Here is a 17429-nt window from a genome sequence, read left to right as displayed (position 1 = left end):
CATATAGAATTATTTGGTGAAAATATATTAGAGTATCCTAAAAAAAATACTGAAGTGATTGTTTATCTCTACTTCTTTGTTGTCTCCTGCTGTGATTAGTGTCAATTCAATTATCGAAGACTCAGAAGGAGACTTAAATACCTGCAAAATTAGCTTAAAAGATTCTTCTGTGGATAAAAACTTTTGCCAGTTTAAACCCTGTTGTGAGAGACCTTCCAGATCTTTTAGCAGACTTTAGAATTATAATCTTGCAATCTATGAACAAGCTTTGACCAGCATAAATGGATTTACAAGAATGAAGGCCTCTTGTAGGGGCAAAGGGAGACTATTTTATTAAAGGAAATAAAGGATGATTGCTAATGCACAGTTCTCATTAGCATTGATTGAAGCTTTTAAAATTCTGAAACTGAGGAGAAGCTCAGTTCAATTTTTATATGATTTACTTTCCCAAACACGTGTGATTGCACATACGATGTGTTTGCGAACTAAAGTGATTTTCGTGTAAGAGGTAATATGCACATATTTCACAAATTGAGATTGATTATCAATAATACTTTTTCATTTAAAAAGCCAATATTCCATGTTTTAGAATTTCGAGTAATTAGTGACAGACCTTTTCTTCTAATTCAAGGTAACCGAGTACTTCACAAAGGACCATTTGTTCAATGCAGCTATTTCCCGATTGATGAGCCTCACTAATATACTCCATGTAAGTACGTGGTATTCATGAAGGTATTTTTCTCTCAGACCCTCTTCCTATTAGGCTTTATACAAAGCAGGAGCCTCCTGAACTATAGGTCCAGGTCATAAACAGTGTTACTGAGTCGAGAGCCTTGTTGAATCATTCAGTTCAAAAGCAGCACGTTCTAATATTACTGTAACCCTGAAATATATACACTTTTGCAGGAGGACCTTGATGATATTAGAGCCACTAGATTCTGAGGTTTGCATATGCATCCTGTAATTTTTGTTTAGTTCTGTTCTAGATGCATAGGTAGCTAGGTATAGGATGTTATAGAATCACCAAACATTCTGATTTTAAAGGGGTTATTCTTTGGAAGGAAAATCACACATAATTTTACATTCCTCAAAGACAACTTACACCACTGAACTGCTGACAAGTAAGAGAGTTTGCAAATCCTTCTTTTTTAAACAGATGTAAAAGTCTCCAGCATTTTTTATTTAGATTATGTTGTATATCAGCCAGTGGTGATATATGAAATGTAATAAACTATTATCATTACTTTTGTTACTACTTTTAGATCTGGTTGAGCAATCCTTCAAGGATATAATGGCAACCTGATCTAGACTAGAAATTAAATATAATTTTGAAAGTTTCAACTTCTTTATAGAAATAGCATTTTATACCTTATGGTTTCCAAGGAGATTATTGGCAAAATCAAGGAACTAAACAAAAAGTTAAGTAGATTATGCACAAGTGCTGTACTGAGATAACTTAAGCCTCAGATACTCTCGTGGTTTTTTTAAAAATTACATAAACAAAGATTGGTGTCCTACAGACAGCCAGATGTTTAAACGCTGACATATTTCTTGACCAAAGAAGTCAATGCAGTATCTTTGAAGAACAACCTTCTGTATAGCATACTGACACTTGCTGTTTCACTGCCATTGAAAGGAGGAAGGGGGGAAGTGGGCAAGGATTAAACATAGAAAGCAGATAGTAGCTTACTGAAATATAGTTTGCACTCACCTTGTTGCCCTCTGACAACATTTGTGGTCTGTGTCAAGCACATCACTGGTTTGGGACAATTTTCAAGTAGACAGGAGTGGGTGCTCTCCCACCAAATAATTCTCATAAGCTGACATGTACTGACATTTTTCTGTGCTGTTTCTTTAGAGGGGTGGATTGCAAAATAAATGCAGCAGCTGAATTTACCATGGGATGTAATCTCTCACACAAGGAAAGAAAAAGTTCATCCAACCACTTTAAGTACTGTATCTTTTCTCTGAAGTTACAGTAGAGGAATGAAGATTCAAATTTTGTCAGTCTTGTACCTTTTGCAAGAAATTGAACATTTTTTGTACTAGAGAAGAAGAACGCTTTACTAAACCAATCAGAACATCAAGCAGTAAAAGAATGTGCTGTGCTTTTCATTCCATAAGCTTCCTTCAGCTCTAAAACCTCACTTTGTCACTAAATTCAGCTTTACTTAAGTCGCTCTGTGATTCTGTACAACTGAACCTTATCCCAACAAAACCCATGCTGCATCCAGCACTGTTTGACTGTCTTTTACAAGTACTACACCTCTTCTCAGATAGCTCTGGTTTTATCTAAGATTACATTTCTAGAAATGGAAGCCCTCAAAATGATCTTGAGGACCACTGTTGTCCACATGAGTCTGTGTTCAGACTCCTGTGCTAGAGCAGATCCCCAAGGGTCTTCATCAGCCACTTCAGGATTACCTTCTAAGTGTTAGAGAGCACCAAGGATTGTGATTTTAATTCTCCAGAACTTTTCATAAGTTTCCAATTTATTGTGACGTGACACTGTCCTACGCAAGACACTGATTTTAGGTTTTATTACTGCATTTTCTTCTTAATTAAACTGCTTTCCCCTCCACCTCAGAATGTTAACAATTTGTTTTCTTTTCCTTGTCTTTTCACTTAGCAAGCTCCTCGGCCTCTTATTCTCCATAGCACAGAATTTGAGGATGCCTTGGCTTCCCTCTGCATTATGGTTGCACCTATGGCTCCACACATTGCATCAGAGATGTGGAAAGGTATTTATAGAAATAAACTTTATAGTGATGTTCCAGGAGTAAATACAAAAAGTTTGTAAAAATGTCTTTAAGTTAGTACACGAGTCACTTATCTCTGAATTCTTCATTTATCTTGTCACTTTCTGTCATAATTCCTAAACAAACTTGGAACTTATGGCAGTCCCAGGTCTCTCTTTTCTGCCTTTAGTTTCCATCTCCTCACATACAAAGGTTGATTTCTTGAAACCTTGAAAGGCAGAGAAAGGGAGAAGGAAAAAAAAATTCAGGACAGGACTGAGGAATTTATATGTCAACTGCTAGCTGCTCCTGAATATGAATGGCATTATTAGGAGCTGAACACCAGGACAGAAACAGTCCTTTTTCAAACAACTGTTTCAGAATCTTTGGACTACAAATATTTTCTTTCAGGAATTCAGGCAAAGAGAACCATGTCAGAGGGCTGTATGCTAAAAAGACTAAAGGAGTGCTCAATAAAAACCCTCTCTTGTAGAATGCTGCGGAGACTGAGGGACGTTATACTGCAAATTAACCTCTTGTGAAGAATGGGAATGGTAGACAGGACATCTTTTTTAAGATCTGTCACAGTTGTACAGGTCTGAATACTAAGTGGGCTCAGTTGTGTGGTGCTGCTACAGTTAAAGCCTGTGAAATAAGGGATGTGCATGCCAGAGTTCAGCAGTTGCTTTTAAGATTTACTGGGAAAAGTCCCAAGATGTATGTGGGAAGATAGGACTATATTCTTCTGCATTATGGCTGGCCACAAATTGCTATGTGGTTTTGGACCTAATGTTAGCTTTTGCTTGCTGTTTTAATGGTTTTATTTTCAACAGTCATCCTGAAACACTGTGCATTCAAGTGTTTACAAAGTAGTGTTACTAAACTGATTATATTTCAGTGTTGTGCATGGCCCTATAATAATGTTGATTGCCAAGGAAAGACTATTCTTTTTCAGAGCAATAACACAGAGGCAGAGACTATGGAAACAACAGGATTTATTAGGGAAAGTGGGTTGAGGTTTTTTGTGTGTGTGTTTTCATTTCCAGTGGTTTTAAAATGTCTTAATAGAGGCTTAAGTGTTTAGAAAAGAGTGGCATCAGACATGATCCATCTGGAGAAAGCTAATTCTGGTCAATGTTCTCTTATGCTACAAAGTACCAATACTGCTAAATGAAATTAGCACGGCTTTGTTTTCCACAGTGGTTGAGATGGAGGAGGAAGAGATCCAGGATAATTGCTTATATATACAGTGCCTTCTGAATTTGAATTGAACTTGAATGTCTTAAGGAATGCAGAATTATCAAATATGGTTGATAAAATGACAAAGAATACTAGGATGTCTTAATTAACAATTTGTCAAACATAAAGCTTAATCCTATAACATTTTGAATATTAGATAAGGGAGTCTTTTCTTACTACTCAAATCACTGGAGAATAAGAATTACAAATATTTTCTGTAGTATCAGAATGAAAAGGAAGCCTAAATAAAATTGGAAGTGTACTCTCCTTGGCTTTTGTCTGCATTTAAAGATATAATTTTACTTGCGTGGTCCAAAGACTATGCATTGGAATTCAGTGCAGAAGTCATAAAAAAACATTGTGTGGTGATTATTGCCTGAAGAATTTTATTACTAAACTTGAAAATCACAATCCCTTTTGTCATGGTGATCATTATGGTATATCAGAATCATTAAACAATTTTATTAGGAGAACATACACATTTAACTGCTGCGTTGTGGTAAGAAGACTGTATGTTGAAATAGCCAACATGTAGCCATTCTGTCCTGGGATTGGGATTTCTGGTGGAAAATGCCCAACTATAGCCTTAAAGATTCCCCAAATTCATGTTTTGAATTGCATTCTGATTCAACCAAGTCCTGTTGCACTTCTGATGTAACCAATTTCTTAAACCTTATGTGTAGGTAATGATGCATTCTTATTTTAAATAATTTCAATATGAAAACTAAGGTTTCTAAGTACTCTGTTTAGGGTTTTTTTGTGCTTTAACTCTCCATACACACTCAGATTAAGTCTTTCCTTTTTTATCTTGGCTTTGCATCTAAAAGTAGGGATAATGCTGCTTCCTGTCTTGTAAATTAGTCAGGAAAAGGAGTTTGTATATTGTTAGCTCTATAAATAGCACCTATCGCAGTGGACCCCCACTCTTTGATGGAAGCCCTATGTTTGCCATTGTAATGCCAATAATAAACAACACATAAGCAAACTATTTAGAATTAAAAATTGATATTTCGTTCTAAAATAACTGGTATACAGTCTTTACATTTTAGTGATTAAAACAAGCAGCATTTTTCTTTCTACAGGGGAAAATGAAACCGGGAAATTTGGAAACCCTTTAGTTAATATCAACCAGATAATTTTGCAGTTGATTAGGAATGCTGGTAGGAACATTGACTTGTCTTAACTCTGAACCACGTTACACTTCCTTGTGTATTCAAGCTTGTTTTTTGAATAAAAAGGATTTTCCTTTCTTATTGGTGTTTCTCATTAGAAAGTGTTGAGTACATAGTGAGATAAGCTTAACACTCATTTACTGCAGTCTTAGAGAAGAAAAGAGCATTCTTGATAATTTTTACTGGTTTTGTTGTACTTCACAGAATTAATAATACTTCCACGGTTGCATTGTAATCTCTCCTTTTATGCTTTTCTGATCACTGATTATGGCCAAGATACACTTAAGAAGAAAATACAATAGAATTTAAAACTAAATGTGAAATAATGACAACCTACAATAAAAGCCTGATTTAATGCATTTTATTATATTAATTCTGCCAAAGATTTGAAGACAATTAAACCACAAAACTCTAGAACTTTCTGGCTAAGCACCTGGAATGAGACTGTGTGGAGGTAATAAAATTACTTTTGACAACTGGAATCTGTTCTGCAGGTGCAAATAATAATATTTCAGTTTAAATGACAGGTATTCTGGAAATTGAAAAAAATTAACCATTGTGTTTTTCCTTTCCTAGTTTTGGAATAGAAAGCTAGGCAAAAGAGGCTATCATCTGTAAATATTAAAATCTTGAAGGATCTGATGTCAAAAATATCTGATACTTTTACTTTTATTCAGTAATTACATAAAAGATTTTCCTTTTGCTCAAAAAATAATGCTTAACTGCAAAATATGATACAATAAATTTGAAGTATCAAACACATTTTCTTACATATTTGCATTCTGAATGCATTTATATTTAAACAGCAAAAAATGCTCGATAATTTACTACCATTTCAATCTAAAAGCTATTTGACACAAATCACAATAAAATGTAAAAAAAAAAAAAAGTAAATCAGTGTTTTCTAATACAACAGCTTGTAAAAATTAAAACTTGGCTAAGTATATAAATAAGTATGTAGTTATCATCTTGGTTAGCAAAAATATTCTTTACATATAGATTTAACTGCAAATCAGTTGACCTTAATGATTACCAACTAAAGAAAATATTATGAAAATTGCGAAGATTATTTTAGGGTTTTAATTAAAGATGCTTTACTTGACATTTTAAGTAATGACTAGCATCAGTGATCTAAGTAAATTTGATTGTAATAATGCCATCCTGCTTTTCAAGCGTTTCATCCAAGTTCATTTGAAATTTTAGCTTTTCAGTCCGCTATGTTTTCTTTGTTAGCTTGTTGATAAACTGCAAACTTAGAACTGCAGTCTGATATCCCAAGGATGATTCTGATGTAATGTGCAAATTGTAAGTATAATTAAAGTAAAATTAGATTCCATGTACAGCAATTTTTGTTCATCTACAGCTGAAGAATTGTTCTCCCATGGGGTTTAGTTTATATGTGGCCATCTTGTTTTAATGCATCGGGTAGAAACAAAGAGTCCGGTGAGCAAGTTGAAGAGCACACTTCAGTATTGGCAGTAAACATTTCCAGCTTGAATGAGGGAAAAGCTGCTTGAATGCTGTTCTGTAAGTGCATTACCTTTCAGCAGCTGAACAATAGCAACCCAGTACTTTGATATTAGGTGTGTGAAGGAGTTCTTTCTCCTGTTTAGAGGAGGAACAGTTTTTGGTATTTTGGTGTGTCAACCTAATGGTCTTAATTGTGCAGAGAATACACTGGTTTATTGCTTAATAACATAAAAAGCAACTGTAACCCCTCAGTGTGGGAAGAGTTCATCCGGCTGATATCTTGGCAGTTTATGAATACTAACAGGATGAGGAAATCAGTTTCCTTCCTGAAACCTTGTGTCTAAGGAATATACAGACACCATTTGAGACTTTTTCTTTTAGTTTGTTTGTAGTAGTACAATATTTTGCTGTTCAGACAGGGATATGAAACTGCTTATTGTGAGTTGTTAAATTTTTATTAGAGAAGGGACATGAAAGATATGTACACTGACCATAAACATACATATATTGAAATGAAAGATAATTTTTGGAATTTGTAATAGTATAATTGTCTTAGCAATATTTTAACTGTCACTACGATAGCTCTTCTGCAAGAACATCTTTGAATTCAGTCCTCACTGAAGAAGGCTTCTGTAAAGAACAGAGCTGAGTGGAAGCTAATTGATGTTGTGGATTTTAGTTGGAAATCACAAATCCAAAAAGGAACATGATTTGGAATTTTAAAAAATAGGGTTTTTTTCCTCCAAGAGAATAACCCAAAGGGAACAATAGTAATTTCATCAAGTGGAGGAAGACAGATCCTTTTTAGAAGGTTAAAAGGACTCATGTGGAGTTTGCTAGGTCGAAAGCACATTCCAGAGTTAGCTTATAGTAACCCAGGCTTTTCACAACCTAGTTCTGTACTACTTTACCAGTAGTATGATACATTTTTTCTCAGAGCTGTCTGGAAACAGCTGTTGTCATTTCTTTGAGATTGCAGACTGTTTCACATATGACTGACAGACATACTCTTCCTGAGCTGCAAAAAAGTGTTTCAGTTATGCAACTTGCCTCAATTTGCCAAATAGGGAGATTCATTAAATAGTAAAAAGCATATCAAGAAAAAATAACATGGTAGCAATCCCAGAAAGATGCTGCAGAGGCAAGTAAGATACTGACCCAGAATGCATCACTGTTTGCCCTTACACACTCCTGATCTGAGCTTTTTAGAATCTTTTTCTACTTGTCTGCCATTGTGGCGGATTTTTACTTAACACAGATTTCTGTTGTTTCAATTTAGCTAAATCCAAAAGTTAGCAGCATTTGGGTAATGCACTCACATAGTTACCTTATACTTTCCCCTCTGACCTTATATTTTCTGTTAGAAAATCCCTAGTCCTAAACTCTGATACTGTCATTGTTTCAGATGCTTTCATTAACTTCCTTTTATCACCCATTAAGGCTTCCATCCTCCTTCCCTTTTCTGCTTTAACCTCTCTGTGCCAGTTCTTTCTCAATTTACTTTATAATCACAGCTTTCCCTCTGGCCTACATAATTTTGTGTCCACGTAGCTGCACAATTGCTGGAATTTTACAGATAATTTTTTACAGTGCTTTTTTTTCTGTAAGACTAGAGTTACCTGGCTGTCCTAACACCTTGCTGATACACAATTGCTTCCATGTCTTCCTTCTTAAATCTTTTTAAAATGAGAATCTGCTCTTCCCTGCCAAGAAGCACCTTAGGGAAGGTGTTATGCTTATGAAATACTCGTGTAATGCTCGTAAAAGATGGCCCTGAGCTGAAAAGTTGTTAGACTGGTCCTATCCCCTCCTCTCAACTCACTCATTTACAGTAATATAGTACACATTTAACTTGGTGTTTTAATTTACTTTCCAGTGCTGTGAGTTACTGGTTAGGGAAACCTTGTCCTAGCATTAGCTTGCTAGTCAGGAGAACTCCATTGAAGCAGATCCAACAGCAGGATCAGGGCTTCAGATTGAGCCACAAGTATTGTCTTTGATCTATCCTGTACAGATGGGTACATAGAAGTAAACAGCTTACAGTAAACTAAAATGTACTCAGTTGGTTTTCTTCTGCAGTTGTCCTACATCTGCAGAAGAATCAATAGCCATAAAAGCAAAATACATCAAAAAATATGAAGCAAAATGCACATTGCTTCATAAAATGTGCTTCATTAGACAGTTTCCAGTACAGTAAGACAATAACATGGGTTTTTCATATTTTCACAATGAAAATCTAGGAAATGCTCAGTTTTTAACATCTCAAACAGTGCTTTTGTCTAGTGTCTCAGAATCAAGTGGGAAGGCTGGAGAAAGGTACTGTCTAGGTCCTTCCAAGTGGACCATCACCATTCTGGCTCATGGCAATGAAGTTTCTGGTCTAGTGTGTTGAATTTTGAAAATACAAACCAAATCATTGTGTTTTCTGTGTTCTACAGCTCACAAAATGTGCATTAAGGCAGGAAGCAAAACAGGCAACATAACTAAAACCTTCATTTTGCCTTCCTGTCAAACTGTTTTCTGAAGCTTGTTTTTCTTGTACTTCTTGTACTTCTCTTTTTTCTATGGATGAGCTTGTAGCTCATTTTGTAGCAAGAAAATGAACCAAAAGATTGAAGTTTTGTTTCAGAATACATTTTAATTATTTTTTTATTAGTAGATTTATTAGGACTGACAGCCTCTACAGGAATTAAGTGATCCTGGTTTTGCTTTTGTAGACAGAAGCTCTTATATTAGAAAGTTGGTTTTAAATAGTTTGAAGAATCCTCTTCAACAGGAAAATGAGGAGTGGCCAGTGTGCATGCTCCTGCCACAAGGCATGTGATCAGTTGGAAAGAAATGAGCTCATGTGGATGTTCAAAAGCCAAAAAGGAAAGAATCTAACAGCTGTTGTCTTTAAAGTCAATGTGATAATGAATCATCAATGTGAAGATTTTTTTTTATCTTCAGTTCCTTCAGTTCTTTTGTTCTCAGTTTCTGAGCTACTGCTGCAAGAGAAAAAAATACGCAAAACCATATCCACTGAAGTGTTTTAATCAATTATTTACCTAATAAATAGTTGTTGTCAATAGGAAATGTGCACATTCTTGCTTGTCATTTGAAATAGCTCCCATCGGTCCACCCCACTGCCTCTTTCTGAGTCATTCAGCAAATAGCACGACTGTGTCTTTTGTCTGAAAAAGCGCTGACAAAAATCTGGTGGATTTTTCTGGAGGAAGTTGCATTCTCTTTATGTCCTTGTTTGCTGTTATTCACTGTATTAGTCTAAACAATCCACCCAAGTGAATTCACGTATGCACTGTGCATGTGTTTTGTTTGCTCCTGTGTCTGCAGTCGTCCTGTGATTTGAACAGCTTCAGGTACCTCAGTCCCAATCAAGAGAGAATCTCGTGTTGATGGGTTTTCTTTATGCTTTTGCTGGAGTTTCCCTAAACCAGATGAGATTTTGCATACATTTTGCAGTTCTGAACGAAGCATGTGCTTAGGAAAAGTATTAGTTTGTGTTCTTATTCATACACAGAGAATGTTTTTAATTTAACAATCCCCTGGCTTTGTGAGAATCTCAAGAGCAATCATCATCAACATTGATCATATTTGACAGTCTCTTGATAAGTGAAATTTTTTATTTTATTGTACAGCTGGAGTAAACAACAACATAAACCCCACTCGGGAGCTTTTATTCAATTAAAGAATGCAGCTTCAGAATGACTTGTATCATATTCTCCTATTACTTAAACAAATCAGGAATGAATTCTCTTGGGAAGAGCATAGCCTATTTAATAAAAGGAGATAATTTATACCCATTTTAGGAGTTTTTAAGAATAAAATCAAAGGATAAAGTGTTTCAGAATGTAAAAATCACAAGAAGGAGAGCAATCTGTGCAAGGCATTCCTTTGTACCACCTTTAATTTATGAGAAAATATAGTTCACAAAATCTAGAAAATCTTACAAATAGCTTGACTTGCAAATTTAGAAACTACCCAGCATACTACAGGTGGTAAAATAATAAGCCATAATTGTTTATCATTCTGAGTTGTTAGTAAAATTTTAATCAAACTGGTGGCGTTACTGAAAATAAATGCAGTATTATGATTGACTTCTAGAAGTAGAGGTCAGCTTCTGTTGCAGTATTACAATTTAAAATAATAAACAGTGGTCTTCTGTGCTTATGGCAACGTTATAGAGTATCAACTCAAATCTACAATGTGCCCACATTGTTCATGTTAATGTCCCTATGCATGGTATAAAACAAACACTTCAAAGATGTATATCTTTCTGTTTATAATGTGTTGTATGCTAATCTAAACAATGTTATTTCCTCCTATGACACTTGCTTTTAAAGTCAACTTTATCCTGATCTTATTTGTCAAACAAATTCCGAAGATTGAATGTTCTGGTTACTGTACCACTGAATGTTTGACTGTTTTCATTTTCCAGGTTTGGCACATATGGAGAATAAACTTTGTACTCATCATCACTGGGATGCTGACGTACTGCATCAGTCCTGGCCCAAAGTAGACCCAGAGTACCTTCAGCCATCAGATGTTGTGGAGATGTCTGTACTGGTAAGAGCATTTTGATTGATTTTCAGTAGTGGCCAGCTAATGTGTTATGAGCTGAGAGGATGATGGAATTTCCACTCTTGTGGAAATCAGTTCCCTTATTAGATGGCTCAGTGAAAGTTCAAAATAGAAGCTGCAGTTTCAGTTGTGCTGAGTAATTACAACGGTTTCTTAAATGAAAAAATGTAGCAGGTCTGAAACGGAGATGACCTAAATGTAAACCTTTCAGAGTGATTCCATATTAGTATCTGTAGAGATTTGACCAATGAACAGCCATGGGCAAGGACGATACAGTCAAAACTATGATCAAAATACAGGTCCCTCCAGATTTTTCTCCTGATAGTGCATTTATTAATTCAGCCCTGTGCAAAAATGTATAATTAGGTGACATTTCTTGTGGTACCTGTAGTGCTGTGGTTGCCTAATAGAACCTCTCATAAGCTGAGTTAAATTGTGATTTTTGCCAAACCATGTTTCCCATCTGACTTAGGATGAATCTCTGGCACATTTTAGGACACCGCATTTGCAGGAATGAGGTGGAGGAAAACCAGGTATCTTTGGGAATATTATAACTGCATTCCAATTTCTCTTTGAGCTCTAACACCTTTGTTGTCTGGGGAAAGAGCTGGCAGTTCAGTAGAAGAGTGGACATATAACTACATTTAGTTAACCTGTAATTTTCCAACATGTGTATGTGCACATGCACAATGTAGTTTACTGTCTTTTTTCCTATGTCTCTAGTTAACTCATTAGGTAGTGCACAGTAGCAACAAGTGCCACTGCAGGCGATAGAGGGAGTGCCTGGAGCCAAGTGCGTGGGATCCATGAACAGCTCTTCCATCAGCTGACTTAAGTTCTTCATGTTCAGGCATTATGATAGTCTGTAATTAACATAGTTGCATACTATTAGATCTGCAGGACTCCTGCCTTTTCCACTGTTCACCAAAGAATAACCTTTCATATACCATGCACACTAAACTTCAATGTTTTAAATTAAATTAAATGCTTCAACTTGAACACTTTTTGCGTTCCTGGATATTGAATGAAATGGAGCCCCTATAAGACATGGTCATGTGAAACTCCATGTTCTGTGTGTGTAAGAGAAACAGAAGCAATGCATTTTAGTTGCATTTTATTCTGTTCTCTCCTTTGGGAGAAAGAGCAAGGCAGTTGGGTTATTTTTGTTGAACTGAGTTTTTTGAGGAGGGAGGAGACTGGTTGAATTTAGGGGAAGTCATGTTTCTGTAGATTTCCTTAATCAAAGTATCTTTGCAAATAATTTCATATCTTTCTAGATCTCTCAGTCAGTCTATTTGAACAGAATGAGAAATGCTGCTAAAATACTAATTTTCCCAACATTAAACATATACCCTTCACAGAGGCCATGGAGTATGTATTTTTGAAGGAAATTTTCAATTGGCATCTTTTCCCAAACCAAGGAGAAGGATTTAATTGCCAGCTGGGGCTAATAGCAGACTTAGCCTTACAGTTACTGTGGATGAACTGGTTTTTTCCTCTTCCTGGCCCTCTCTTTCTGTGATAAGCATTTACTTATATCAGTAAAAATCTTCACTGAGGTATAATCACTTTACTCAAGCTTAAAATAAACCTTCACATCCAAGCACAGCTAGCAAACATCTTGAATTCCAGTGTTCAGTTTATAAGGAAGTCATGAATGAGAAATCGTGTAATTATAGAAACGTCTTTGCAGTTGTGGTTAAAGCAAACATGTTATTAAATATATCTTTGAAATAACAACTGCAACAATACAGGGAAAACTCTGAACTCAGTGTTTTTAAGACTACACAACCAAACATGAAAATGCCTAAACATTTCACTGATACTTTTTCTGCTGACATTAAAATTTCCTTTTCAAAAATAGAAAACAGAAAAAAATTAATTTTGCTTTAAACAGCCATTATGAAAATTATTTTTGTTTCTTTTTCTGGTTGACTTTATCAAAGCTGTAGCCTTGTGTAACAGTCTTGTAATAAGAGAAAAAGAAACTCCTGTGTTCTGAGTCATATATTCTTAGAAAAATATGACGTGTGTAAATACCTTTCTTAGTTCTGAGAAAGAAAGTGACTGGAAGACCGGAGAGACAAGTTGCTTTTTTCAATTGGGAATAATTCTAACAATAGTGCCTACAGAGTGTGCCTGGCTTTCTACTGTAAGAGCAAGGCAAAAGGGAAATATGGGGGAGCAGGGAATGTGAATATTATAAAGTCTTGTGGACACTGTAGGTTTTTGTATGGCTGCAAAACTAAATTGCCTTCATTAAACCAAGGAACACTTCACATATGGAGGGATTTCTTAGTTGCAAAGAGGCAGTGTCTCTTCACAAGGCTGTACAGTCAAACCGAGTCTTTAGGCCACAACCCTATTCTTCTCAAGACATCAAACTGCCTCAGGCTGCCAGGGATTTGCCTGCTGAGACATTTTGGTTTTATTTCTCTTCACAAAAAATACTTCATTATTTCCTGTCTGTGCTGGAGTTATTTCTTTCCATATTTAACCCAAAGCAGCGAAAGCAACCAACTAATTGTATCCTTGGCTGATACAATACAGATTGCCTACAAGAAAGACATTTAAATACACTGGATATGTGCAGTATCTGTTACTCTATATGTTATTGCGAAGTCAAGTATTTTTAATCATACTGTATGTTATTAATGCTGTGAAAAATCTGACCTGAATGTAGTGTGCATTTCATCCTATGAGCACACTTCTGACTAGCATTCCTCGCATTTTCTAGGTGGTGCAGAACTGTTAGCAGATGTGGTCTTAAAACTGATGTTTTTACAAATAAAAAAAAAAGTTGGTGTCATGTTCCTTGCTTTAACTTATGAGGGAGGCCTAACAGTGCACAGATATTTATTTTCTTTTTTACTTCTCAGAAGGATTATGCATCAGTGGTAAAAAAAATATTTGCATTGAATTAAAAATTCCTCTCTGCAGCCTCCAGGTGCTTATTTTTCAGTCTCTTGTTATTTCATTTCATCTTCTATAACTTCTCTAGTTCCCACTAGCTCCCTGTAGGTCCACAATAGTCTAGAATGTCAAATGTTTAAAAAAAAATAAAAGGTGAGGGGAAAGAAGAGAAGAAAAAAGCAACAGCTTCCTTCCTCAGGGGAAGAAAGGACCGAATACTCATGTATTTCTCCTCTTGCAGTTTGCCATGTTTTTTTAGAGAAACACAGCTACCAGCATCCAGCATCAAAGTTTCTTGTGCTGCCGCTTTTATCTGGAAATGCTGAGGGTTATGCTGGTCTAGTGAGATACAGAGAGAGAGATGGAGGTATAGCAGAAGGTATTTGTCCTGCTGAGAATCTAAGCCCTTGACTGAAAGGATATGTGAATAGGATGCTTGTTACACCACAGTGTGCAATTAAATCTGCAGATGCCTGTTTTAAGAATAGTGTTAAAACGCTTCATGATATCAACAATATAATGAAAGACGTGCTGCAAACGTGGTGAAATCATAACCAATCTGCTGTTTGATAGGAGTTTCGGACTCAGCTCACAGTACAGTGTGGGAAGATCGGGAGACATGCTGTGGGAAGGTACACAGTGCCAGGTCACCCAGGCTTCTCGACCTTTCTAGGAAAACACAACCACTAGCAGTCATTTATTTACCAAGTTGATTTAGACCGCTTGGCTTTTCTGTTGAGAACAGCACCAAATAGGCTAGTTGTGGAAAATTTCCCCTTGCCAACATCCATCCACTGGAACATATTAATTTGCACGATGGAGGACAGTGAATGACATTTTAACTTAGCAGGCATAGTTTTGAACTGCAGGCTGCGTGTCCTAGCAGCAAGCTGAGAAGCTTGCTTTATATTCTCACCAAAACTGTATCTGTTTGGATTTTACTGTTTCCTTTTTCCTGTGGAATGCATTTCTTCTCTGAAGTGTTCTGTCAGAAAGAACTACTTGTATTTATTTTTCACAAAAAGCTTTAAAAATTAACTCCTATGTGTTTTTCAAGGGATTTACTTTGCACCAGGTGCTAAAGGCAAAGTTTAAGACAGCCAGCCTTTTATGATGTCACATTATGGATGCACGTAGGAATAGTTAAACGTCTACCTACATTATCACTGCAAATTAATGTCAAGTCTAGTCAAAAAACAGAAGTAACTCATACCTGCTGCATTTGAGACTTCATCTTGTTCCTTAAAAATCTGTCCCAACTTCCTTTCTCAGAGAATTGCACAGATTATTTTCTTTTCAATGAAATACAAACTAGGTAAGTGAACTAGGTCTCTCTCACCTGTCATATGTTGCATACAGGTATCCCAGATAAAATCCAGATGAAAACTAAGTCATGTACATTTTTATGTCCAAGCTGCATGAAGCAACATATGTTTCTTTTAGATGGTTGAAAATTCCTTACAATGATGCCTAAAGGTCAGAAATCTGCAGTACTTACAGCAGATTTTTATGCAAGTAATGTGATTAACTGGATTTAAAAATTCAAATTATTTCATTTTCTAAAATGTGGGATTGATATTCTTCTCATTAATGCACTAAAAATAGTCCATATAAATCTGAAAGCTTTTGTAATAATTAATTTTACACCAGTTCCAGAAAGGTACTCGGTCAGGCTCTGTAGTCTCTGTCCATTATCTACTCTTTTACTGGATGACAGAAAGGATATATAAAACCATTTGATAAATTAAGGTAATTCCCTCCGAAGGCCTTGCTCAGTTTTACTTACATGATTCTGCCCTGCTGATCCAAAACCAGCGCGTAAGCTGCTCTGAAAACCAGCCCAGCACAGGAAAGCATTACCTTACGAGCGGTTGACATCTTTGTGGTTGGTGTTGCATTAAGGAGTCTTGCATTTAGTACAAGGGAAACACAGAACAGGTTAAAGCCTATTTTTCTAAAAATAATAAATTTTGCATTTGAATCTCTGGAAGGCATCTCTTAGCTGTAAATCCAAATTCCTGCCCAGAAGTACGTACAAACCAAGATTCCCACCGGAAAAACCATTTTATCCAGCTTATATAACTGTCACGCTTTTAAAATTAAAAGATCACTGCATTGCATAGTCATGTGCTGCTTGCTGTCTTCAGAACTAAGACATCCTGTGGCCACTTCTTCAATTTTTTTTTTAGTATCATGAGTCAGAGTTTCATTTTCTTATTTTATGATAGATGGAGAGAAGATACAAAGAATTTTATCCTCTACTCAGAAAGTGTGGTGTTGGAGGAGAGAGAGTTTGTTCCACTTTCCCTCTTGTGTAACGGGGGATTGGATCCAGGAAATGAAATTGTAGAAATCAGTCTAGTAACTTCTGTTTTTTCTTGTTTTCATGTCTGTTTTTCAGATCAATAACAAAGCTTGCGGCAAAGTTTCTGTGCCTCAGCAAGCAGCCCGCAATTTTGAAGAAGTCCGTGAGCTGGTTCTTCAAAGCGAACTTGGACTCAAGCATCTCCAGGGACGAACCATTAAAAAGGCTTTTCTGTCTCCCCGAACTGCCCTCATCAACTTCTTAGTGCAGGAATAGCAAAGGTTTTGCTGGGCTGTAAAAGGAAGCTGGAACCTTTTGAGGTGAAACCAAGTAAAAAATGCCAGTTTTGGTTATTTCAATCTCATGTAAAGGTGGGGAAGAAATCTTATTAAAATCAGGTTGCTGCTAAATCTTCGTTTCAATGCGGAAAAATATGCAGAAATAAAGTTTCTTATTGTATCATAATAAGATGCTGCTTGTCCATATTCTCTGGGAGAATGTGAAGAAAGTGCAGAAGAACTAAACAATTGTAACAGAATGTAAATTATATAAAGCTCGTGGGGGCTAGTGTCAGTTCAGGAATATATCCTGTTGGAAAGTTGACTTGGCATAAACGCAATTCCAGGACTAAACAACTGCCCTGAGTCTGTGCTACCCCAAATATTAGGTGTGCTTTGCTCCCTGTATCTCATGTTTGGGTACCCTACCTTTAACTAACATTTTAAGCTTTAAGAAAACATTACTACAGCATGCTAGTTTAAAAAGTAATTTCTTTGCACTGACCAATAGCCTTGGGCACAGCAGGTAGCCAGAATGGGGTAGTTTAAGACATTTCACACAAATTTCAGAGCCAAGCCAAGGAAAAGGTCAGATTATTTAGCCAAGCCCTGCTTTTGCCAGGATTCTCCTTCCTAGCTGGCATATTTGTGTTGGCATAGACATGAGAGGTTCAACTTCAGCAAAGTGCTGATGATTGTTTCTGCCTGGAACAGAATGAGAGTTACTTCCTAC

General features: G+C 36.2%; 1 protein-coding gene across 2 annotated transcripts in view; it reads left to right on the top strand.

Moving 5' to 3' along the window:
* The window catches only part of LARS2 (leucyl-tRNA synthetase 2, mitochondrial), an 86542-nt gene extending 69656 nt beyond the window's left edge, over nt 1–16886 (top strand). The window contains exons 18-21 of one of the 2 annotated variants that reach the window (XM_017836154.1): nt 632–709; nt 2630–2741; nt 11058–11185; nt 16515–16886. In XM_017836154.1, the coding sequence (XP_017691643.1) occupies nt 632–709; nt 2630–2741; nt 11058–11185; nt 16515–16694 (498 nt within the window). In that variant the 3' untranslated portion in view covers nt 16695–16886. The remainder of the gene's footprint in view (nt 1–631; nt 710–2629; nt 2742–11057; nt 11186–16514) is intronic. The other variant, XM_017836155.1, reaches the window with a different exon arrangement.
* Nucleotides 16887–17429: the final 543 nt, after the last annotated feature.

This window comes from Lepidothrix coronata, unplaced genomic scaffold (genome assembly GCF_001604755.1).
Source record: "Lepidothrix coronata isolate B3197 unplaced genomic scaffold, Lepidothrix_coronata-1.0 Scaffold271, whole genome shotgun sequence".
In the NCBI taxonomy this organism is placed as follows: Eukaryota; Metazoa; Chordata; class Aves; order Passeriformes; family Pipridae; genus Lepidothrix; species Lepidothrix coronata.
This window is presented reverse-complemented; position numbering and strand designations above follow the sequence as displayed.